General features: G+C 39.5%; 1 protein-coding gene across 1 annotated transcript in view; it reads left to right on the forward strand.

The window, feature by feature from the left end:
• The window catches only part of PDGFC (platelet derived growth factor C), a 158,394-nt gene that overhangs the window by 70,801 nt on the left and 69,196 nt on the right, over positions 1 to 18,397 (forward strand). Inside the window, exon 2 of the mRNA XM_070948534.1 lies at positions 13,540 to 13,735. Coding sequence (XP_070804635.1) covers positions 13,540 to 13,735 — 196 coding nt within the window. The remainder of the gene's footprint in view (positions 1 to 13,539; positions 13,736 to 18,397) is intronic.

Consider the following 18,397-nt stretch of genomic DNA (forward strand, 5'->3'; position numbering starts at 1 on the left):
GAACCCTTACTCATCCCCGTAGAAGTAAGGGTGCCCTCCACAGGGGCCCACGCGCAAATGTTAGCCCTATTGGACTCGGGGTGCACTAGGTGCATAATTAGCCCCAAGGTGGTGGAGGAAATGGCACTGAGACTAAAAACTTTAAAAAGACCCATTGCATTCTGTCAATTAGACGGGTCGATTGCAGGAGGGGGCCCAGCTAGCTTTATGACCGAACCCCTTGAATTGGAGTTGGGGAATCATGTAGAGAATCTCAGATTTATTGTAGCCCCTGGTATGGAGAGACCCCTCATTCTAGGACTGCCCTAGCTTCAAAAATGGAACCCACGGGTAAATTGGAAGACGGGGATCCTGCGCATCTGCACAGCAGAACCGACTCCGGAGAAGGAAGCCCCCCCCCGAGGGACGACATAAAACCAGAAAGGGCGGCAGTAGCCGTTGACTATATTGAGGGAGAAGAGAAGATTCCAAAGGAATATTGGGATCTCAAGGAAGTCTTTAGCAAAAAGGCATCGGATGCTCTGCCTCCCCACAGGGCCACCGACTGCACCATTGAAATACTCCCTGGGGTGAAGCTTCCCAAACCAAAAATTTACCCCATGACACCTCGAGAATTGGGGGAATTGCGAAATTTTATTGACAAAAACCTAGAACGGGGATTCATCGAACGAGCCAAACCCAAGGTGGCGGCGCCAGTAATGTTCCGCGAAAAGAAAGATGGATCCATTCGTTTGGTGGTCGATTATAGAAATATAAACGCGATTTGCGTAGAAAATGTCTACCCCCTCCCACTCATGAAGGACATGTTAGCCCATTTAGGGAAGGGAAAAATTTTCACCAAACTTGATTTAAGAGAGGCATACTACCGAGTGAGAATAAAAGAGGGGGATGAATGGAAGACAGCATTTAATTGCCCACTGGGATGCTTCCAGTTTAGAGTACTCCCTTTTGGACTACAGGGAGCCCCTGTTGTATTCATGCAGTTGATCAACGAAGTATTGCATGAGCACCTGTATAAGGGGGTGTTGGTCTATTTGGATGACATCCTGATCTATTCTGACAACCTGGCTGACCATGTAAAGTTGGTGCGGACGGTCTTGAAGAAACTCAGAGCGTCTGAACTCTATGCCAAACTTTCTAAATGTGAATTCCACCAAGACAAAATCGACTATCTTGGATATCGTATATCGCATGAGGGAATAGAGATGGACCCTGAAAAGGTCCGGGCAGTGCTGGAATGGGCCACACCACGCACCCGTAAACAGTTACAGAGCTTCTTGGGGTTTGCTAACTTTTATAGACAATTTATCCCCTCTTTCGCGAAAATCGCACTACCAATTACAGACTTGCTAAAAACGAAAGGGGAAGTAAAGCCCAAACCCTCGAAACCACTAGAATGGACTATGGACTGTCAAGCCACTTTCGAAAAATTGAAACGGTTGTTTGCGGTTGAACCAGTGCTCAAACACCCAGACATGGAACAACCTTTTGTAGTACAAGTGACGCCAGTGACGTAGCTGTAGGAGCAATACTCTTGCAAAAGAATGAAAACGAGATATTACAACCCTGTGCTTACACGTCCCGTAAACTATCAGAAACGGAAAGGAGATGGGCCATATGGGAGAAAGAGGCGTATGCAGTTAGATGGGCGCTGTTAACATGGAGACAATTTTTAGAAGGGGCGAAACACCCTTTCAAAGTGTTGACTGATCACAAAAATTTAGAGGCATTAAAAACACCACGCAAACTATCACCAAAACAGGCTCGTTGGGCCCAACATTTCAATCGTTTCAATTTCACCCTACGTTACCTTCCTGGTGGAAAGAATTTCATGGCGGACGCACTTTCCAGGTTGCCGCAGTACAACAGCATCAAGAAGGAGGTGGTTCAACCTATGATCCCCTCGACACAATTGGCAACACCTGTCACTACCAGAGCGCAGGGAAAAAACGAACCAGAACTCTCGGGGGATTTAGTCGAAAAATTGCGAGAAGCGCTAAAAACTGACGAGTGGTTTAAGAACCACTCGAATGAATGCACACTTCGTGATGGACTAGCTTGGGTTGGATCGAAATGGTATGTTCCGATCACATTAAGAACAACCGTATTGAAATATGCTCATGATGCCAAGGCCGCAGGACACTTTGCGTTTGTCAAGACTCTACATCTTGTTAAGAGGCAATTTTGGTGGCCTGCACTTAAAAAAGACATAGAGGCATATGTGGCTAGCTGTCCAGTATGTGCCTCGGCTAAAAGACCTCCAGGAAAACCCCCTGGATTACTGCAAGGTATGGCCAGACCGAATGCCCCATGGAAGGAAATATCTATGGATTTTATTGTGGACTTACCAGAGAGTGAAGGCTGCACTGTCATTTGGGTAGTAACTGATTTGTTTTCCAAACAAGTACATTTCATCCCTTGCTCAAAGATCCCTTCAGCAAAAACCCTCGCAAAACTGTTTATTCGGTAGATTTACCGACTACATGGATCTCCGAAAAGAATAATTTCTGACAGGGGTGTGCAATTTACCTCCAGTTTCTGGAAGGAGTTTTTGAAATTGATAGGCTCCGCGCAGGGGTTAAGTTCCAGTCACCACCCTCAGACAAATGGGGCCTGTGAAAGAACCAATGGGGTGCTCGAACAATACCTTAGGTGTTACGTAAATTACCAGCAAGACAATTGGGTAGACTTGTTGCCATTTGCAGAAGTGGCATATAACAATTCTGTACACAGTAGCACCGGATTCACCCCTTTTAAGGTCGCATCGGGCCAGGATTTTGTACCCATTCCCGAGCTACCACAAGATGATCTGCAAAATCCCTCCTTGATGGATTGGATTGAACAATTAAAGAGCACATGGGCAGTGACTCGGAAGGCATTAGATGAGGCACACCGGGCCCATAAGGCGCAAGCCGATAAGAAAAGGTCGCCAGCTCACATTTATAAAGTGGGTGATAAAGTCTATTTATCTACTAAATATTTACAGACTACCCAGAAGTCCAAAAAGCTGGGCCCTAAGTATGTAGGACTATTTCGTGTGATTAGACTGATTAATTCAGTAACAGTTGAATTGGAATTGCCAAAAACGTTGAGACGTATACATCCTGTATTTCATTTTAGTTTATTAAAACCTGAACACTCGTGTCCCCTAAGGGCTGATCAAAGCACCCCTCCAATTCCCATTCTCATAGAGGGGGAGCAACATTTTGAAGTTAAGGAAATCTTGGACTCTAGGAAACACCATGGTAAAATCCAATATCTGATAGCCTGGAAACATTTCTCTTTGTCTCAGGCTGAATGGGTGAATAAACGGGATGTCCGAGCTCCCAAGAAAATACAGCAATTCTATACCAAATACCCAGATAAACCATAATTATTGTATATATTCTGTTTCTCTCTCTTTTCCTTCCTCTTATTTAGGAATAACGTCTCTTCTGCAAGGGGGCCGAATGTCAGCCTCAGCTTTGCCTGCTTCAGCTGCCATAAGAAACGGGGGGAGGGACTAGTAAAGGGGGGGAAGATTGCAGGAGGTGTTTTTTCCATTGTAGGAGGTGTCTTCCCAAGAAACGAAAGTGAATCTCCAAAGGGGCCGGCTGACCAACTGCCCTACATTCCTGATGAATGACGTTGCCAGACGTGATGCCACCTGACCTTTGGGAGACCTTTGGATTGGATGATGGTCAATGGACACGGGGGGGGGGGGGAGAAGCTTACTAGATGCTATTTCGCGCGTTCTGCTCACTTCCAGCTTTACCTGGGTTGCGATCATTTCATATTCAGTAAAAGTACTAATCTCTTTAAAATGATTGAGTTTGGGTTTTTCTTTCCTGGGTATTGAAGGAAGCATACCTGACACATACATTGATAGAAGAGTGTGTGAATCAACCAATATTGATTCAATTTAAGGTTCAAAATTAGCAAAGTTCCATTTGTAATTTGAAGACAAATATAAATTTAAATATATTAAAAATTAAGTTTAATAAATGATTTATTCATAGGCCGTAACTGAATCATCAAAATGCCCTCAGGTATTGCATTAATAAATCAAATTAAAATAGGGTAGACCTTTTAGAGGACATAAACATTACCAAGTATCAATCAAATAGCTGCCAGGAGTTCACTGCAACATTTTTTTTTAAAAAAAAAAACAGGAATGAGTTATAAGGATAAAGAAAGGAAAGAAGACAGTTTTAAAAGCTTTTACCAAAGATACAAGGTTTTACCAAAGATATAAGGAACATTCTGATCCATCTGCCTTTCTAGACTGCCATACTTATTGGCATAGGTCATTGGCAACTCTTTGTCAGTAGCAGAAGCCTCAATATACAATTTCAACCCCTTCAACTTACAATACATAGAAGAAAAATGTAACTATTTGCAATAGTGGCAAATATCTGTAGCTCGGGTGGAGGATGAGGGTGGAGGTTCCTTTTCCAAGCTTGTGGTTGGTTTCCAAATTTTTCATTACCAGGCTAGGCAACAACTTCAGTGGAGTTTAGGGGATGTCAGTGTCAGTGTTCTTCTGCTTATAAGGGCTTTGTGTGGTCAGTAGGTCTTGTGATGGTAATGTCAGATGAGAGCCATGTCAGTTCAGGATCTTGTGATAGGTCAGGTGTGCGTTGTGTCAAGCAAGAGTCTTGGATTGGGTCAGGTGTAGGTCAAAATTGAAGGTCTTGGGATAGGTCTTGTGACACAGAGCCTCAATTTCAACCACAAAGACATCAGCCCCATTGAATTCCTAGCCAATCTCGAATCCATTCTAAAAATGAACCATCTGGATCAAGAAACACAAGAAGGCATCAGGCAAAGAATCATCCCCAATATCCAATGCAATAGACACAATGAAATAGTCAGCCTAAAGGAGAAGAGAGCACTAAGAAACTGAAATCAGATGAAAGCATCGTAATCCTACCAGCAGACTTATTGTAGTAATGGACAAAACTGACTACATCAGCAAAGCCAAAAAACAATTAAACAAAACCAAAACCTTCCAAATAATCCATAATGATCTGACAAAACAGCTAGAGAACAAAATAAAAGTTACCCTAAGGAAAATGGAAAAAGATAAAAAGCTAATACCACTAGAGAGAAAGCACATGCAACTACAAGATTCTCCCACATCCTACAGACTCCCAAAAATATACAAGAATGGGATTCCCTCATGCCCAATTATGTCTCTACCTACATCACTGATGTACAAAAACCCTGCAGGGAACTCAAGACACCTCTTCAACGATTCAACCCACTCAATAAACTCCCCAGAACAATTTATCCAACTCATTAAGCACACAAAATCAACAAGGATAAAATCATGGTATCCTTAGATGTCACTGCACTCTTCACCTCAATTGACATTGACTTGGCTAAAGAAACCATACACCACCTACTCACTAAACACTATACTCACAAAGATGATGCCAACACAAAACACTCCATGTCCACAGAAGCCATCATGAAGCTTCTGGATCTACCTTGTGTTCCCGAAAATAAGACCCTGTCTTATATTTTTTTGAACCTGAAATAAGCGCTTGGCCTTATTGCCATGCGCTCAAAAGCCCGATTGGGCTTATTATCAGGGGATGTCTTATTTTGGGGAAAACAGGGTATGCCTCAACACATACTTCAAGTTTAACAGGAAAATCTATAAGCAAGTATAAGGTACCCCAATGGTATCACCCATATCAGGCCTAATAGCAGAAGCAGTCATGCAACAATGTGAATCCATAGCTCTACTCACAATCCAACCGAAATTTTGGAGATGCTACATCAATGACACCTACGTCAAACAGTCACGAACTGAAGAAACATATCACCTACTCCAGTGATGACTAACCTTTTCCGGAATGAGTGCCCAAAGCGTGCATGTGTTCGAACCCCCAAAATGCAATGTGCGTGCAGGCCCCACACTTGCACGCATGGCCCCCTGCATGCCCCCCGCCCCCGCGCATGCACAGCAGAGACCTAAAGACCAGCTGGCTGGCGGGAGGTGCATGCACATGCGCAGCAGAGCTGAACTGGGGCGACAGCTCACTTGCCATCAGAGACCTACTCAATAGTATATTCCCCGTGATCAAATTCACACATGAAGAGGAAACAAACAAACAACTCCCATTCCTCAAGATTGACATAAGAAGATTACACAATGGAGAATTGGAAACCCATGTCTACCGCAAACCCACTCGCATGGACCAGATCCTCAGCTTTGCAAGCAACCACCCCTATCACACACAAAAGAAGCTTTGTCCAGACTCTCTTCAGAAGGGCTAGGACACTCTCCACCACCACAGCACTAAGAAAAGCAGAAGAGAAATAACTGCTTGAAATCTTTCTCCACAATGGCTATCCTTTGTATTCTGACATACAGCACCCAAACCACAATGCACCACACAATCAATGAGCACGCAAAAACTAACCCCACCATACACAAAAGGGGTATCAGAAATGACAGCCAGAATTTTCCAATCTCTAGAAATAGCAATAGCCCACAAACCAACAGCCACACTCCACCAATAATTCACATGACCATAGGAATGTCTTCAGACAATGCCTCAGATAAGAAACAGAGATAAGCACCACTCCCTAGAGTCAGACACAACTAGACAGGGCAAACTTTACCTTTACCTTATTCCCATGTATCTTTGATGTATATTATTGCCACCTTCTCTCTCACACACACATATTCTGAAATTCTGTCCAAGAGGCCTGTTGTTTTTTATAGAGAATAAATACTTCCTGGTGAGGAAAAATGTTTTCTCGCTGTTATATATATAACAAATATCCCAAATTGACAAGGTCCTCCTTCTGTCAACATCACAATCTCTTTAAAAACCTGATGTGTAAAATACATTGATATACTTCATGTATTATTTAGATTGGTTCTCTGTTGTTTTATTTAACGTTTGATCAGATATGTACACAAACATACAGGTAGTCTTTGATTTACAAATGTACATTTGCCAATTACATTCATCCTTCCCTGATTTATCCAATGCATTCACTAATCGAATGCTCAAGTTGTTAAGTGCACATGGGGTATTTCAGGGTGGGGAAACCATGGAGGCCCTAGTGCTTCTGACCACTCAATGAGAGAGGTTTTTCTACAGACTAGAGGGTGTGTGGTTTTGTGTGCTGCCTGAATCCCATAGCTGGGGCTAGTATGTTACAATAAGTAGGTAAATTTGATCTAGAAGACTGAGTTCTAGTCCAGCCATAGGCATGAAAGCCAGCTGGGTGAATGGACCAGTCACTTTCTCTCAACCCAACTCACTTCACAAAGTTGTTATTTTTGTGGGAAAAATAGGAGGAGGAAGGGGTATTTACAAAAATAATAAAGATAGGATAATAAATAAATATATCAATTGTTATTAATTTATTGTTTTATCATAAAAAATAAAATATAAAACAATAAAACAAACAAAATGAAACAAAACACAAGCATACATTCAATCCTTACAACAAAAAAATAGTATACAAAAAAAGAAGGAAAAAGTCGTGAATTAAATTTCACATTTAACATGAATGATCCATCCTGGCTGGGTCCCCTTTTACACACACACACACACACAAAAGAAAGAAGAAAAAGCAGGCAATAAGTTATGCTAAACATTACACTAATCTTCAAATTCCTCCTGTATTTAGCATGTAGAAAGTCCACAGTTTCCAGTCTCTTCATAAAGCTGTCTAGTCCATTATCTCAAATAAAAGCAGTTAATTTCACCATCTCTTGCTAATTCAGTCAATTTCAAAATCTATTCTTCAACAGTCGGCATCTCTTTTTCTTTCCAGTGTTTGGCAAGTACAATCCTCACAGCTGTCACCATGTGAAGGAATAGCACCCCAAATTGTTTTTCAATTGACTTGTCCATCATACCTAAAAAAAAAAGCTTCAGGTTTCATTAATGTTTGTATCTTAAATATTTTGCATTTTCATTGTTATGTTTATCCAGTATGTTTCACATATTTTCCATTTCACCACATATGAACTTGGATTTTGACATTTCCAGCACTTATTAGAAATTCCTTTATTTTCACTAGTCTATCTGGGATTCATCATTTTATAAAAGTTTTCTTTCAAATGATGATTTAATGTGAATTTTAGTCCCTTTGTCCATACCTTCTCCCATTTATCTAACGTTACATTATACCCAACATTTTTGCTCATTTTTCCATATACTCTTTAACGTATTAATCTTCTAGATTTAACGTATTCATCTTCTAGATTCATCTTGAGTAGCATTTTATATACTTTAGAAATCAAGTGGTCTTCTCCAGAATGTAAATTAACATCCAATTCAGATTTAGTTCTTGTGAAAACAAAACTTTTTTATCTAGTTTAAATCTTTCAAAAATTGTATAATAATTAAACCAATCAAAAGAAAATCTTTCACTTACTAGTTACTTCTCTTGTCTTTATCTTAAATCCCTCTTTTTCAAATATCAATAAGTCTTGATATGTCATCCATTTACCTTCCGAAATCATCTCTGTTCTATGTAATGCTTCATGAGGTGATAGCCAAAGTGGCACTTTATCAGCTAATCTTCTTTTATACTTCCACCACTCATGCAATCGATTGCCTCTTAAATGAATCTTAAAACCAGGGTTAACTTTTACTTTGTCATATCACGATAGGCATGCCACCCAAATCTCAAATCAAAACCTTCGAGGTCTTTCAATTTTTTTAAAGAAATCAATGATGTAGACTAAATTCAGTCCTTAAAGCACAAGACTTTTTGGAAAAACATGGATCGGAACTGCATTATTTTTCAAAACATAACGATCGGAAAGAAAAAGATAAAAATAGGTCTGATGCTTATCAAGGACAAGCTGTGAAGATGGGAGTCTTGGCTGGAATCCCTGGAACTTCCTCTTCATAGCTGGATTGCAAGAAATTCATATTAAAGAAACTGACAAAAAGTATTTAACAAATAATACCTTGGGTCTGGATTAAATAAATATATCAATAAAGTAATGCTGAATAGACTCTGCAGTGGAAGTTGACTTGTTCCTTGGAGGCTGGGTATAATAAAGTAAGTTTAGGATGAATCTCACCAAGATTGTGGTGGAATGAGGAATGAGCTGTGGAATGAGCTGCCTCCTGGAATACGATTGATCCCGGACCTCCGGACCTTCCATAAAGCCCTGAAGACGTTTTTATTTCATCAAGCCGGCCTAGCCTAAATGGTTTTAATTGGGATTTTAAATTTTATGGATTTGGGGTTTTAAATTGGGTAGCCAGAGATTTAATTCTTTTAATTATCTTAACTTTTGCATTTGTATGTTTTTTAATTTTGGCTGTTCACCGCCCTGAGTCCCTTCCGGGAGAAGGGCGGTATACAAATTAAATTAATAAATAAAAATAAAATAATAAGATGCAGATAGTGTTTATTCAGAAATTTTCAATTTCAGAACTTTTCCATGTTTATCTCTGGATGATGAGCCATTGGCTCAAAAAAGCAGGTCTGTAATTTGGGCCTTCTCAACTTGAGGTTTCTGCTAAAGCTGTAGGTGGAGCCATAGCCAACTGGATTCTTGCCAACTTTGGTTTTGCTAGATCAGGAAGCTCAGGCACCAGTAACTCATGACCTTATAATACCTGAATTACTGCAATTCACTTAATATGGGGTTGTCCTTAAAGGCAATTTGGAAACTGCAGCTGATCAGAATGCCGTGGTCCATTGGAGTAACACCAGTATTACAGAAATTGCATTACCAATAGGCTTTTTGGCCAATTCCAGGTGTGAGTTGCAAGTAGTCCTTGACTTAGGACCATAATCGAAGGCTAAAATTTCTGTTGCTATGCAAGACAGTTGTTAAGTGAGTTTTTCCCCTTTTACAACCTTTCTTGCCATAGTTAAATGAATCACTGCTAAGTTAGTAACAAGGTTGCTAAGTGAATTTGGCTTCTTCACTGACTTTGTTTGTCAGAAGATCGCAAAAGCGATCCCAGGATACTGCAATCATCAATAAATACATGCCAGTTGTCAAGTGTCTGAATTTTGATCATGTGACCATGGGGAGCTGCCATGGTCGTAAAGTGTGAAAAACGGTCATAACTCACTTTTTTCAGTGCTGTTGTAACTTTGAATAGTCACTAAACCAATGGTTGTAAGTCAAAGACCACCTGTGTTACCTATAAAATCTTTTATTGCTCTTTTTGCCTTTGGGACTGTGTGACATTCTTATCCATTCTGCATGATTTAGGTAGCAGATTAAGAAGTCCTTCCTTGCCAAAAAAAAAAAAGGGGGGGGTGAGGTCAGGAGGCAGGCTTTCCTGTTGCAGTACCATTGCTTTGGAATAAGTTTTTTTTAACAAGACTTAAGATGACTCCCTTTCCTGTTTTGGTTTAGCTTTTTTCAGAAAGCAGTCAATACATTTTTTTTTCAGTAGTTGATGTAGTAAAACTGGAACAAACCCACCCAGGAAGGGAATATTTTATTTAGTTCAGACACTGCATGTGTTTTATTTTGTTAGTTTTAATATGTATTGATGCATGTAGCTCTGATTCGAAGGAGGCAGCATGTAAACCACTATAAATCATAATGCTAATAGAAAAGTTTATTTTTTATTTTAGTTAGATATTCGTTTATAATGCACTCAGGATCCCAGGAATTCTTAGATCATCTCTGGTTGCTCTATATGTGTATGTTTGGTATGAATAAACTATCCTCTCTCCTAGCATTTGGAATGTTGCTCAAATAGTACTTGATAGAAGGCCTGGGCAATTCAGGAATATCTTCTTACATTGCAGTGTTAAAAACAGCCATCAGATGATGAAATACAAATTAAAATACAAATTGGAGAGTCTTCATGCAGTGTAGTAATCAATGTATTTAGTACAAAAAGTCAGCAGTAGTCCTAATCAATTTAGTTTAATAAAGTTCAAACAAACTATTGCTTTTTTTTTCTTTTTCTTTTTTTTTGGCCTGTTATACCCACTACAGTCCTTGGAGGAGTTTTCCATTAAGAGGAAAGTCAAGATTCCTTTGAATCAAGCTCAACTCCTGATGATTACATGTACACATCTGTGTAGTTTTCTTGGCTATAACATAGGATGTTATTGCCATCTTCTGGATTTTTTGTTTCTGACCTCCAAGTCTGTACCACAGTCCTGGGACTTTTTTATCATCTTCTATTCAAATAGTAAAGATGTCTGATCCATGCTTTAGCGTTTATTTGAGATCAGCTAGGTTATTTAATTCATAAATTACAGATCCTAAATCTGCAGATAGTTTTCCAGTCTTAAAATTTACACTAATTTATTTTAGCACAGAGAAACTACATGCATTCTGAGAATGAGACAAAAAAAGACTGCCTTGCTCAACTCTAGGTCAGTTCAGATTATCTATATGTTACTAAAATTCTTGTTTCTATAACTTGTAACTGGGCAAAACAAGATATCATAGGCAGCAGTTGTTGAATCAAGGTACCTCAAATGGGCTTACAAAATGTATTCAAAATCTGGGACCCATGACTGGATGGAACAAAATTTGGGAAATTTGTGGTTTCCTCAGTTGCCGGACTGCTGCAGCAGTCACATATCCTAATTTTCAACATTCTGTGACAATTTTCCAGCCATTTTTGTAATCCTTCATGCTCCGCAGCAACAACCACCACTTGCCTGCTGGAAAGGGAAGGGAAGGGAAGGGAAGGGGAAGGAGAATAGACAGAGGAACAGGGAAGAAGGAACCCCTACACATCAATTCTGGTCCATGCATGCTCTCCCCAACTTGCACCTTCCCAGAACCACGTGGCACCTCTTACACACCCATATGCACCATTTTCAACTCTTGTAATCCCCCATGTGCTTTCCCTGACTCATGCAGCAGCGGCACCTCTTACACACACCCATACACCTTTATGGACTTATGCTGCTTCCCACACACTGTTTCTCACCTGTCTAGTACCTCTCATGCTCTCCCATATACCCGTAGTACCCTTCCCAACCCACACCTTCTCCACATACCCTCCCCAGCCTGCATGGTATCTCTTTATTTTTGTGATCACCATGCACCCTTGACTCATGCTGCCCCCTTGCCCCTTACCCAACCCATGCAGCACCTCTTGCATACCTCCATGCACTCTTCCCACCCACAGCATATACCCTTCCCAACCTGCACAGCACCTCTCATGCATTTCTGCATGCCCTTCCCGACCCATACCCCTATGCATCCCCTTGCTCTCTTTGTTTCCCAGCAGAGCCACTTGCCTGCCTGCTGGATTTGGATTTACCCACTTACTGCTGACTTTCCCACTAACAGAAGCTCCCCTGAAAGTTTCTTACAAGCAAAGTAAATGGGAAAGCTTGCAGGAATTCGAGGGAGGGAAGTAATGATAGCATAACAGGGAGGGAAGATTTCAATGTTGCCTGCCAGCTTCCCACAAGGAAATTGAATGGAGAAGCTGTCAGGAATTCAGAAGTCACTTCTGATGCCACTGCCAATTTGCCCATCTGTGGTTCTTTTAGGTATTTCTGTGTTTAGTTAAAGAAATATCTCTGAAACAATGACCCAAAGGGCCACAGCTTGTCTAGTGTATGATATAAATAAGGAAAGAAAATAACCTTATTCAGTGAAATGACACTTCTATCTCATTAGTGCTATTTGAGAATTTAATTTTAATCCCTATTATTGTTGAGAGGAAGAGAAACACACTGGGTAGAATAAAGGATTATGTCCCAATAAGTTATAGCAAATAAGATTGGACCAAGTTTTAGTAAATATTTTTTTAAAAGAGATAGATACATATTAGATAGAGCTTATTGTGTAAGCAAATAACGTCTAATCCATCTAAAAATTGCAGTGCAGGTAATTTTCCTTTAGGGACCACAATTGGGACCTGCAATTCAGTTGTTAAGCAAAGTGGGTGCTAACTGAAACAGATACTCTACTTTTGATATTTCTTAAGCTTCCCTTTGCTTTACAGACATGTGAAGGTTATATATGAGAGAATTGGTTGCAAAGTTACTTTTTCATCACCTTCATAATTGCAGTTAGTCACTGTACGAGTCAGTCACTAAGCAAGAACCACCTATATATGTGTAACTGGATGTCAGCATACTTTCATAGAAAAATAGAAATTTGTAAACATCTTTTTCACTTTAGTAATTGACTGGCTACTAATTACAATTGCACTGATTCTGTTTATCAAATCATGGGGTTTTTTTTTTTTTTTAGAAAACAAAGCATTGGGGGATTTAGATATGCCAATACTTTACATACATTCTCTCAACATTTTTTTCCTCCTTTTCTTCCTCTTCTTTTAAAAGTCAAAAACTAGGAACCTAGAGGAGATGGCTTATTATGCAATGGTTTGTCATGTCTAAATTAAAATATTTGAGCATTTTTCTTAAGATAATTCCAACAACTCTTGAGAGAATTCCTTTTAGGATAATTTATAGTATGGCATGGCAATCTAAGAAATAAATTTAAATACTAGATTAGAAGATATCAAAGAACATCTTTAGAATTGAATTATATTGTTCAGTATAATTTGCCTGTGCAGTTGATTATTCTTTTGTATGTTTATATTTCCTTTATAGGAGTGCAAGAGCCACATCATGAGAAGGTTATTACTGTGTCCGCTAATGGAAGTATTCACAGCCCTAAGTTTCCTTACACTTATCCTCGTAACATAGTACTTGTGTGGCGATTAGTTGCAGTTGAAGAGAATATGTTGATACAACTTACTTTTGATGAAAGGTTTGGGCTTGAGGACCCAGAAGATGATATATGCAAGTAAGTATCAATTTCTGAATGTTTGTAAATATAATAAAAAAAGACACCATGTTATATATATACTGTGTAGTTTACATAAACTTTTAACAACGGAAGGCTAAATGTTTTTGGGTTCAAAGAAGCTGCTGTTGTGCAGTTCACCTGTGGATCTAAAGGTGGCTGTGCAGTCTCAGTCTGGAAGTGTGTTGTCTAGCACAATGGGGACACTGTTATTCTATGATGCTGCTCGTGATTTTCTATAACTTTTTGGTGGTGCCTAAATTGAAAGGCAGTGGAGGCTTTCATGGAGTATAGGGCTCAACAGCAGGTTCTTTCAGCAGTTGCAGCTTCTAGTTTCCTTGGTTGGATGTCACAGTGGTGCAGAGTTTCCTTCACAGTGTCTTTGTGGGACCTGCATGGAACACCTTAAGTTCTCTTCCCAATCTCCAGCACACCACAGAGCAATCGGCAAGGCATACAGTCATCCATTCTGATTATATATCCCATCCATTACCTCTAAGTTCTATTAATCAGGGACTCAATGCTGGTGTATCTTGTGTGATTCAGGACCTCCAGATTGGCGACATGGTCTTGCAAACAAATGCCAAGGATGAAGCACAGAGTGTACATGTGAAATTTATCCAGATGTTTGATGTATCATTGGTACAGAACCCAGGACACACATTCATGCAGGAGAGATTTTTATAATAAAGCATTAAATAAAAGATGTCTGTTGTTATTTATGGAAACCCATTTTGATTTTCCAAAGCATTGGTGTAGCTTTCAAAAAAAACAGAAAATTTCTTCCGGTTTCCCGGCAGTGAGACAGCCGGGAAAATAGCGGGCTCTGAGGAGTCCCGTGAAAAACCTGACTGCTGAACTGCCGGCGATGGGTCTTCAGACCAGAACCATCCTGCAGGGACGGGGTAGGAAGAGAGGCACCTCGGACGACCAAGAGGAACAGGCAAGTTCCTCGGAGGTCAGAGGGAACTCTCTGTGAGTCAGCGGTGGGGGGCGGCAGCCATGGTGGCTGCCACGAAGCTGGGACAAACCGAACTAAGAGATGAGCAGGAGGAAAGAGGAAAAGAACGAAGCTCTTTGAAGCCGGATGAGTGACAACAACCTAGGCTTGAAACAATGCTAGATCAATGATTGTTACTTGTAAGACCCCTAGCCTTAAAACAGCAGCTGCGGATTTGAGGGGCATAGAAGATTTTGAAAAGTAACTTCAGGAAGGAAAGACCCGCTAGGAAATTTATTTTGGAACATTGGAATTGGAAATTCAATTGGAACAATTAAACATTGAGGCATGCTGAAAAGACTGGAAAAAATTCTCAAATTAGAATTGGACTTTGAAAAAAGAAAAAGGCAGGGATTCAACACTTTTAAAACTCAAGAGAAGAAGAGAGTTAAATTGGACTGTTAAATTGGACTGTTACATAATTGCAACAAAATGGATACTGGAGTGACTAAGGGAAAGTATTGTAGTAGTGACTAAGGGAAACGCATTGTAAGCCGCCCTGAGTCTCCGGAGAAGGGCGGCATATAAATCAAATTTAAAAAAAAAAGTGTGGATTGCAGAGATACACCTTCTGCTGTAAAAAGAAACACTGTAACTTGCTGTTTGTTTTGGAACACTCTGAAATTACAAATAATAGTCGTGGGATTTTGGTGCTGGAGGTCTCTTCCTTGTCTACAGACGGCTTGTTTGGTAGAAAGAAAGAGGAAATACAGTGGAACTTTTATAATTGTTACTAATTGGCACAGAAACAAAAGAAAATGGCGCAGGAACAAAAGAAGGAAAGTCAATGTACTTTGCATGGAATAGAAGTAACAAAAAGAACTAAAATGACACATAGAGAATTAAATTTGGGAACACTGAATTTAAAATGGAATATATGTTGTTAGACAAGGAAATGAAGAAATAAAATATATATGGTTGGGGAAAAAAAGAATATAAAAATAGTTTGATTAAAAATGAAAATGTAATGTTTAGATGAATATTAATTATAAAAAGGAGATGTTTATAGATGTATAAGGATGGAAAATAAAACAGTGTGATTAAAATAGAAAAATAAAGTAAAGATGGATAGTATTGATAAATAAGAATGAATATGAATATGAGAAGAATCCAAGAAATTTAATTGATTTACATGGGGATGTGTCTGATGTAAGAATTAAATCTCAATGTTAAATTGCAGACAAAGCTAAGAATGACAATATGATTAAATATGAATAACTAAAGTATAGATGGAAGGTAAAACAAAATAGGGGATTACAGAGAGATAAACAGTAAAATTAAGAATATGCTTAATGAATATGCTGTAAACAGCCAAATAATTGATGAATATGCCAAACAGCCAAAACAATAGATGGAGATGTGTTGTTTTTTTTTGGGTGTGATAGTAGAATAAAGATGAATATGCTGGGAAACAGCCAAATAATATGAATATGCTGGGAAACAGCCAAATAATATGAATATACTGGGAAACAGCCAAAAGAAGATGATCAAGAGACAAATAGTTAAAATAGATATGATTTAAGATGGAATTGATGGTAATAAAAAAATGATTATGTTGGGATTAGTATTAAAAATAAAGGTGAATATGTTGATATGAATAGTAAAATGAAGATGATAAGATTGTAATAGTGAAATGACACTGTGTAAAACGAAGAGTGTAATGTGTGATAACCTTAAGAAATATAGATGCAAGTTAAAAGAGATTAGGATTTAAAGATTTAATGTAATGGGTCCTAGGTTATGGGTATATAGATAGAATTTAGGGTAATAATTGTAATTAAATATTGAGTTGTGTTATTTGTAAATTAAGATTAGTGGTGATACAATAGAAAGGTAAATGTTTAGATTAAGATATTATAATTGTGGAAAAAATTTCTGTTTTGGTTTTTACTTTAAAAGATGAAATGGTGGAGATTTGGGAAAGAGCTTGACAAAGAGGGGTAAGCGATTGTACCTATTCATGACCGGATCAAAGCTCCATTCTTAAAAGCTGTATTTTATGTTTATGTTGTTAAAAATAATTTTAAAAAAAGACCTGAAAATTTCTGTATTAAAAAAAATGAACTCACTAAGTGAATATAAAGCAAGGCCTAGTAAGAACAAATATTAGAAAAATGTATTTTAATGTAGCAAAAAATGTAAAACTATACTGTATTTTAGGTAGGTCATCAAATATGCATATTCCTATTTTCTTATTTTCAAGCTAATTTAACAGTTGTTATATTGTTTTATGAAGTCTCATTTACACGTTGCTATTTCAATATAGCACTCTGCATTACATTAAACCAAATTGCTATTGCAATCATATTACTGAAATGCTGTACAGGTTGTCCTCCTAGAACCATTTGTTTTGCAACTGTTGAAAGTTACAACAGAACTAGGAAAAGTGAGTTACAACTGGTCTTCACACGGGTCTAGAACTTTTCGGCTCGGTCTCTTCACCTTGCCTGTTTTGCCTTGAGATTTTCGCCTCTGGGTTATTAGCCACAAACTTTTCTCCTCAGTTGGGCCTCCGCCAATCTTTTGCCCCGGCACAGTTGCCATGGCCACTCTCTCCCAGGTGCTTTGCCACAGCCCATACATAGAAGGAGGTTTCGTCTTAGGTTTTTCGAACCTGGGACAGTTAGGGCCCAACAAATCAGCTAGAGGGGGAAGGAAGGAAGAAACAGCCTTAGTGAAATGGGAGGGAGAAGGAGGGCGCGACTTCCACCTCTGGCTTTTTTTTCGACAGAAGGAAGAACCCTTTTCAGGCCAGATATCCAAATCGCTAACTAATGACAATGAATAATTTACGGCATTGATTCCCACTCAAAAAAAGGGGGAGATGTTGGCAAACATCCCATTCAAGATTTAGAAAGGAAGAAAGGAAATTGTAAAAGCGCTCCGTTCCCTCCCCTGCCCATTCCCCCAGTTCAAAGGGAAGCACTCCTGTTTTTTTATATTTTTTGCAAGTAGAAGAGTTAGTTCCCCTTGTCTTGACTGGGATGCAGGACTTTCAAACAACTGCCTACGCAGGGGAAATTGATTCCCCACCTGTCTCAATCACCTTAGAACCAGGGTCCAGCTCTCGTCACAGGTCTTTCCGTCCCTCTGCCATCTTCACTCTTACCGCAGTGCAGCTCTGCCTGGAAGAAAGTCAGGTATCTGCATTGTCACAGGAACTGTGCAAACCATTTCAAAAGCCATTGATGCAGCCCTCCTTCAGAAGAGTATTTCGGCCCGATTGCCTTTGGATTCTCCCAGTTCACGGGTCCTACATCCTACAGGACACCTTGACAGGGACTATATCCAGGAGCCTCAATCTCCTTTACCCTCCCATCACAGCAACATTTCGCTTATGGGTGAGGAAGATCTGGCAGAATATAACCTTTCTGAGGATGAAGGTGTCATCCCAGACAAACCAGTAGTCACTGGGCTCTTTTGTCACAAATTGTTTAAGACCTTATTATTCAAGGCAAAAACAATGGCCAATATGGGAGCAATAAGCGGGCATTCTGAGGGCTCCACAGACCCTCAAGACCCTAGCACACTTCTATTCACAGAACCTGTCACAGAGCAAGAGGTTATTCCCTCTCCCAAGCTCTTTGTTGACGTTATACAAAGGCAGTGGAATCAGCCTGGGATCGTTGTTGCCCCCAGTGGGATGGATAGGAGGATGTACA

This window comes from Pituophis catenifer, unplaced genomic scaffold (assembly GCF_029215685.1).
Source record: "Pituophis catenifer annectens isolate HBS135680 unplaced genomic scaffold, rPitCat1.0.hap2 SCAF_8, whole genome shotgun sequence".
Taxonomy (NCBI): domain Eukaryota; kingdom Metazoa; phylum Chordata; class Lepidosauria; order Squamata; family Colubridae; genus Pituophis; species Pituophis catenifer.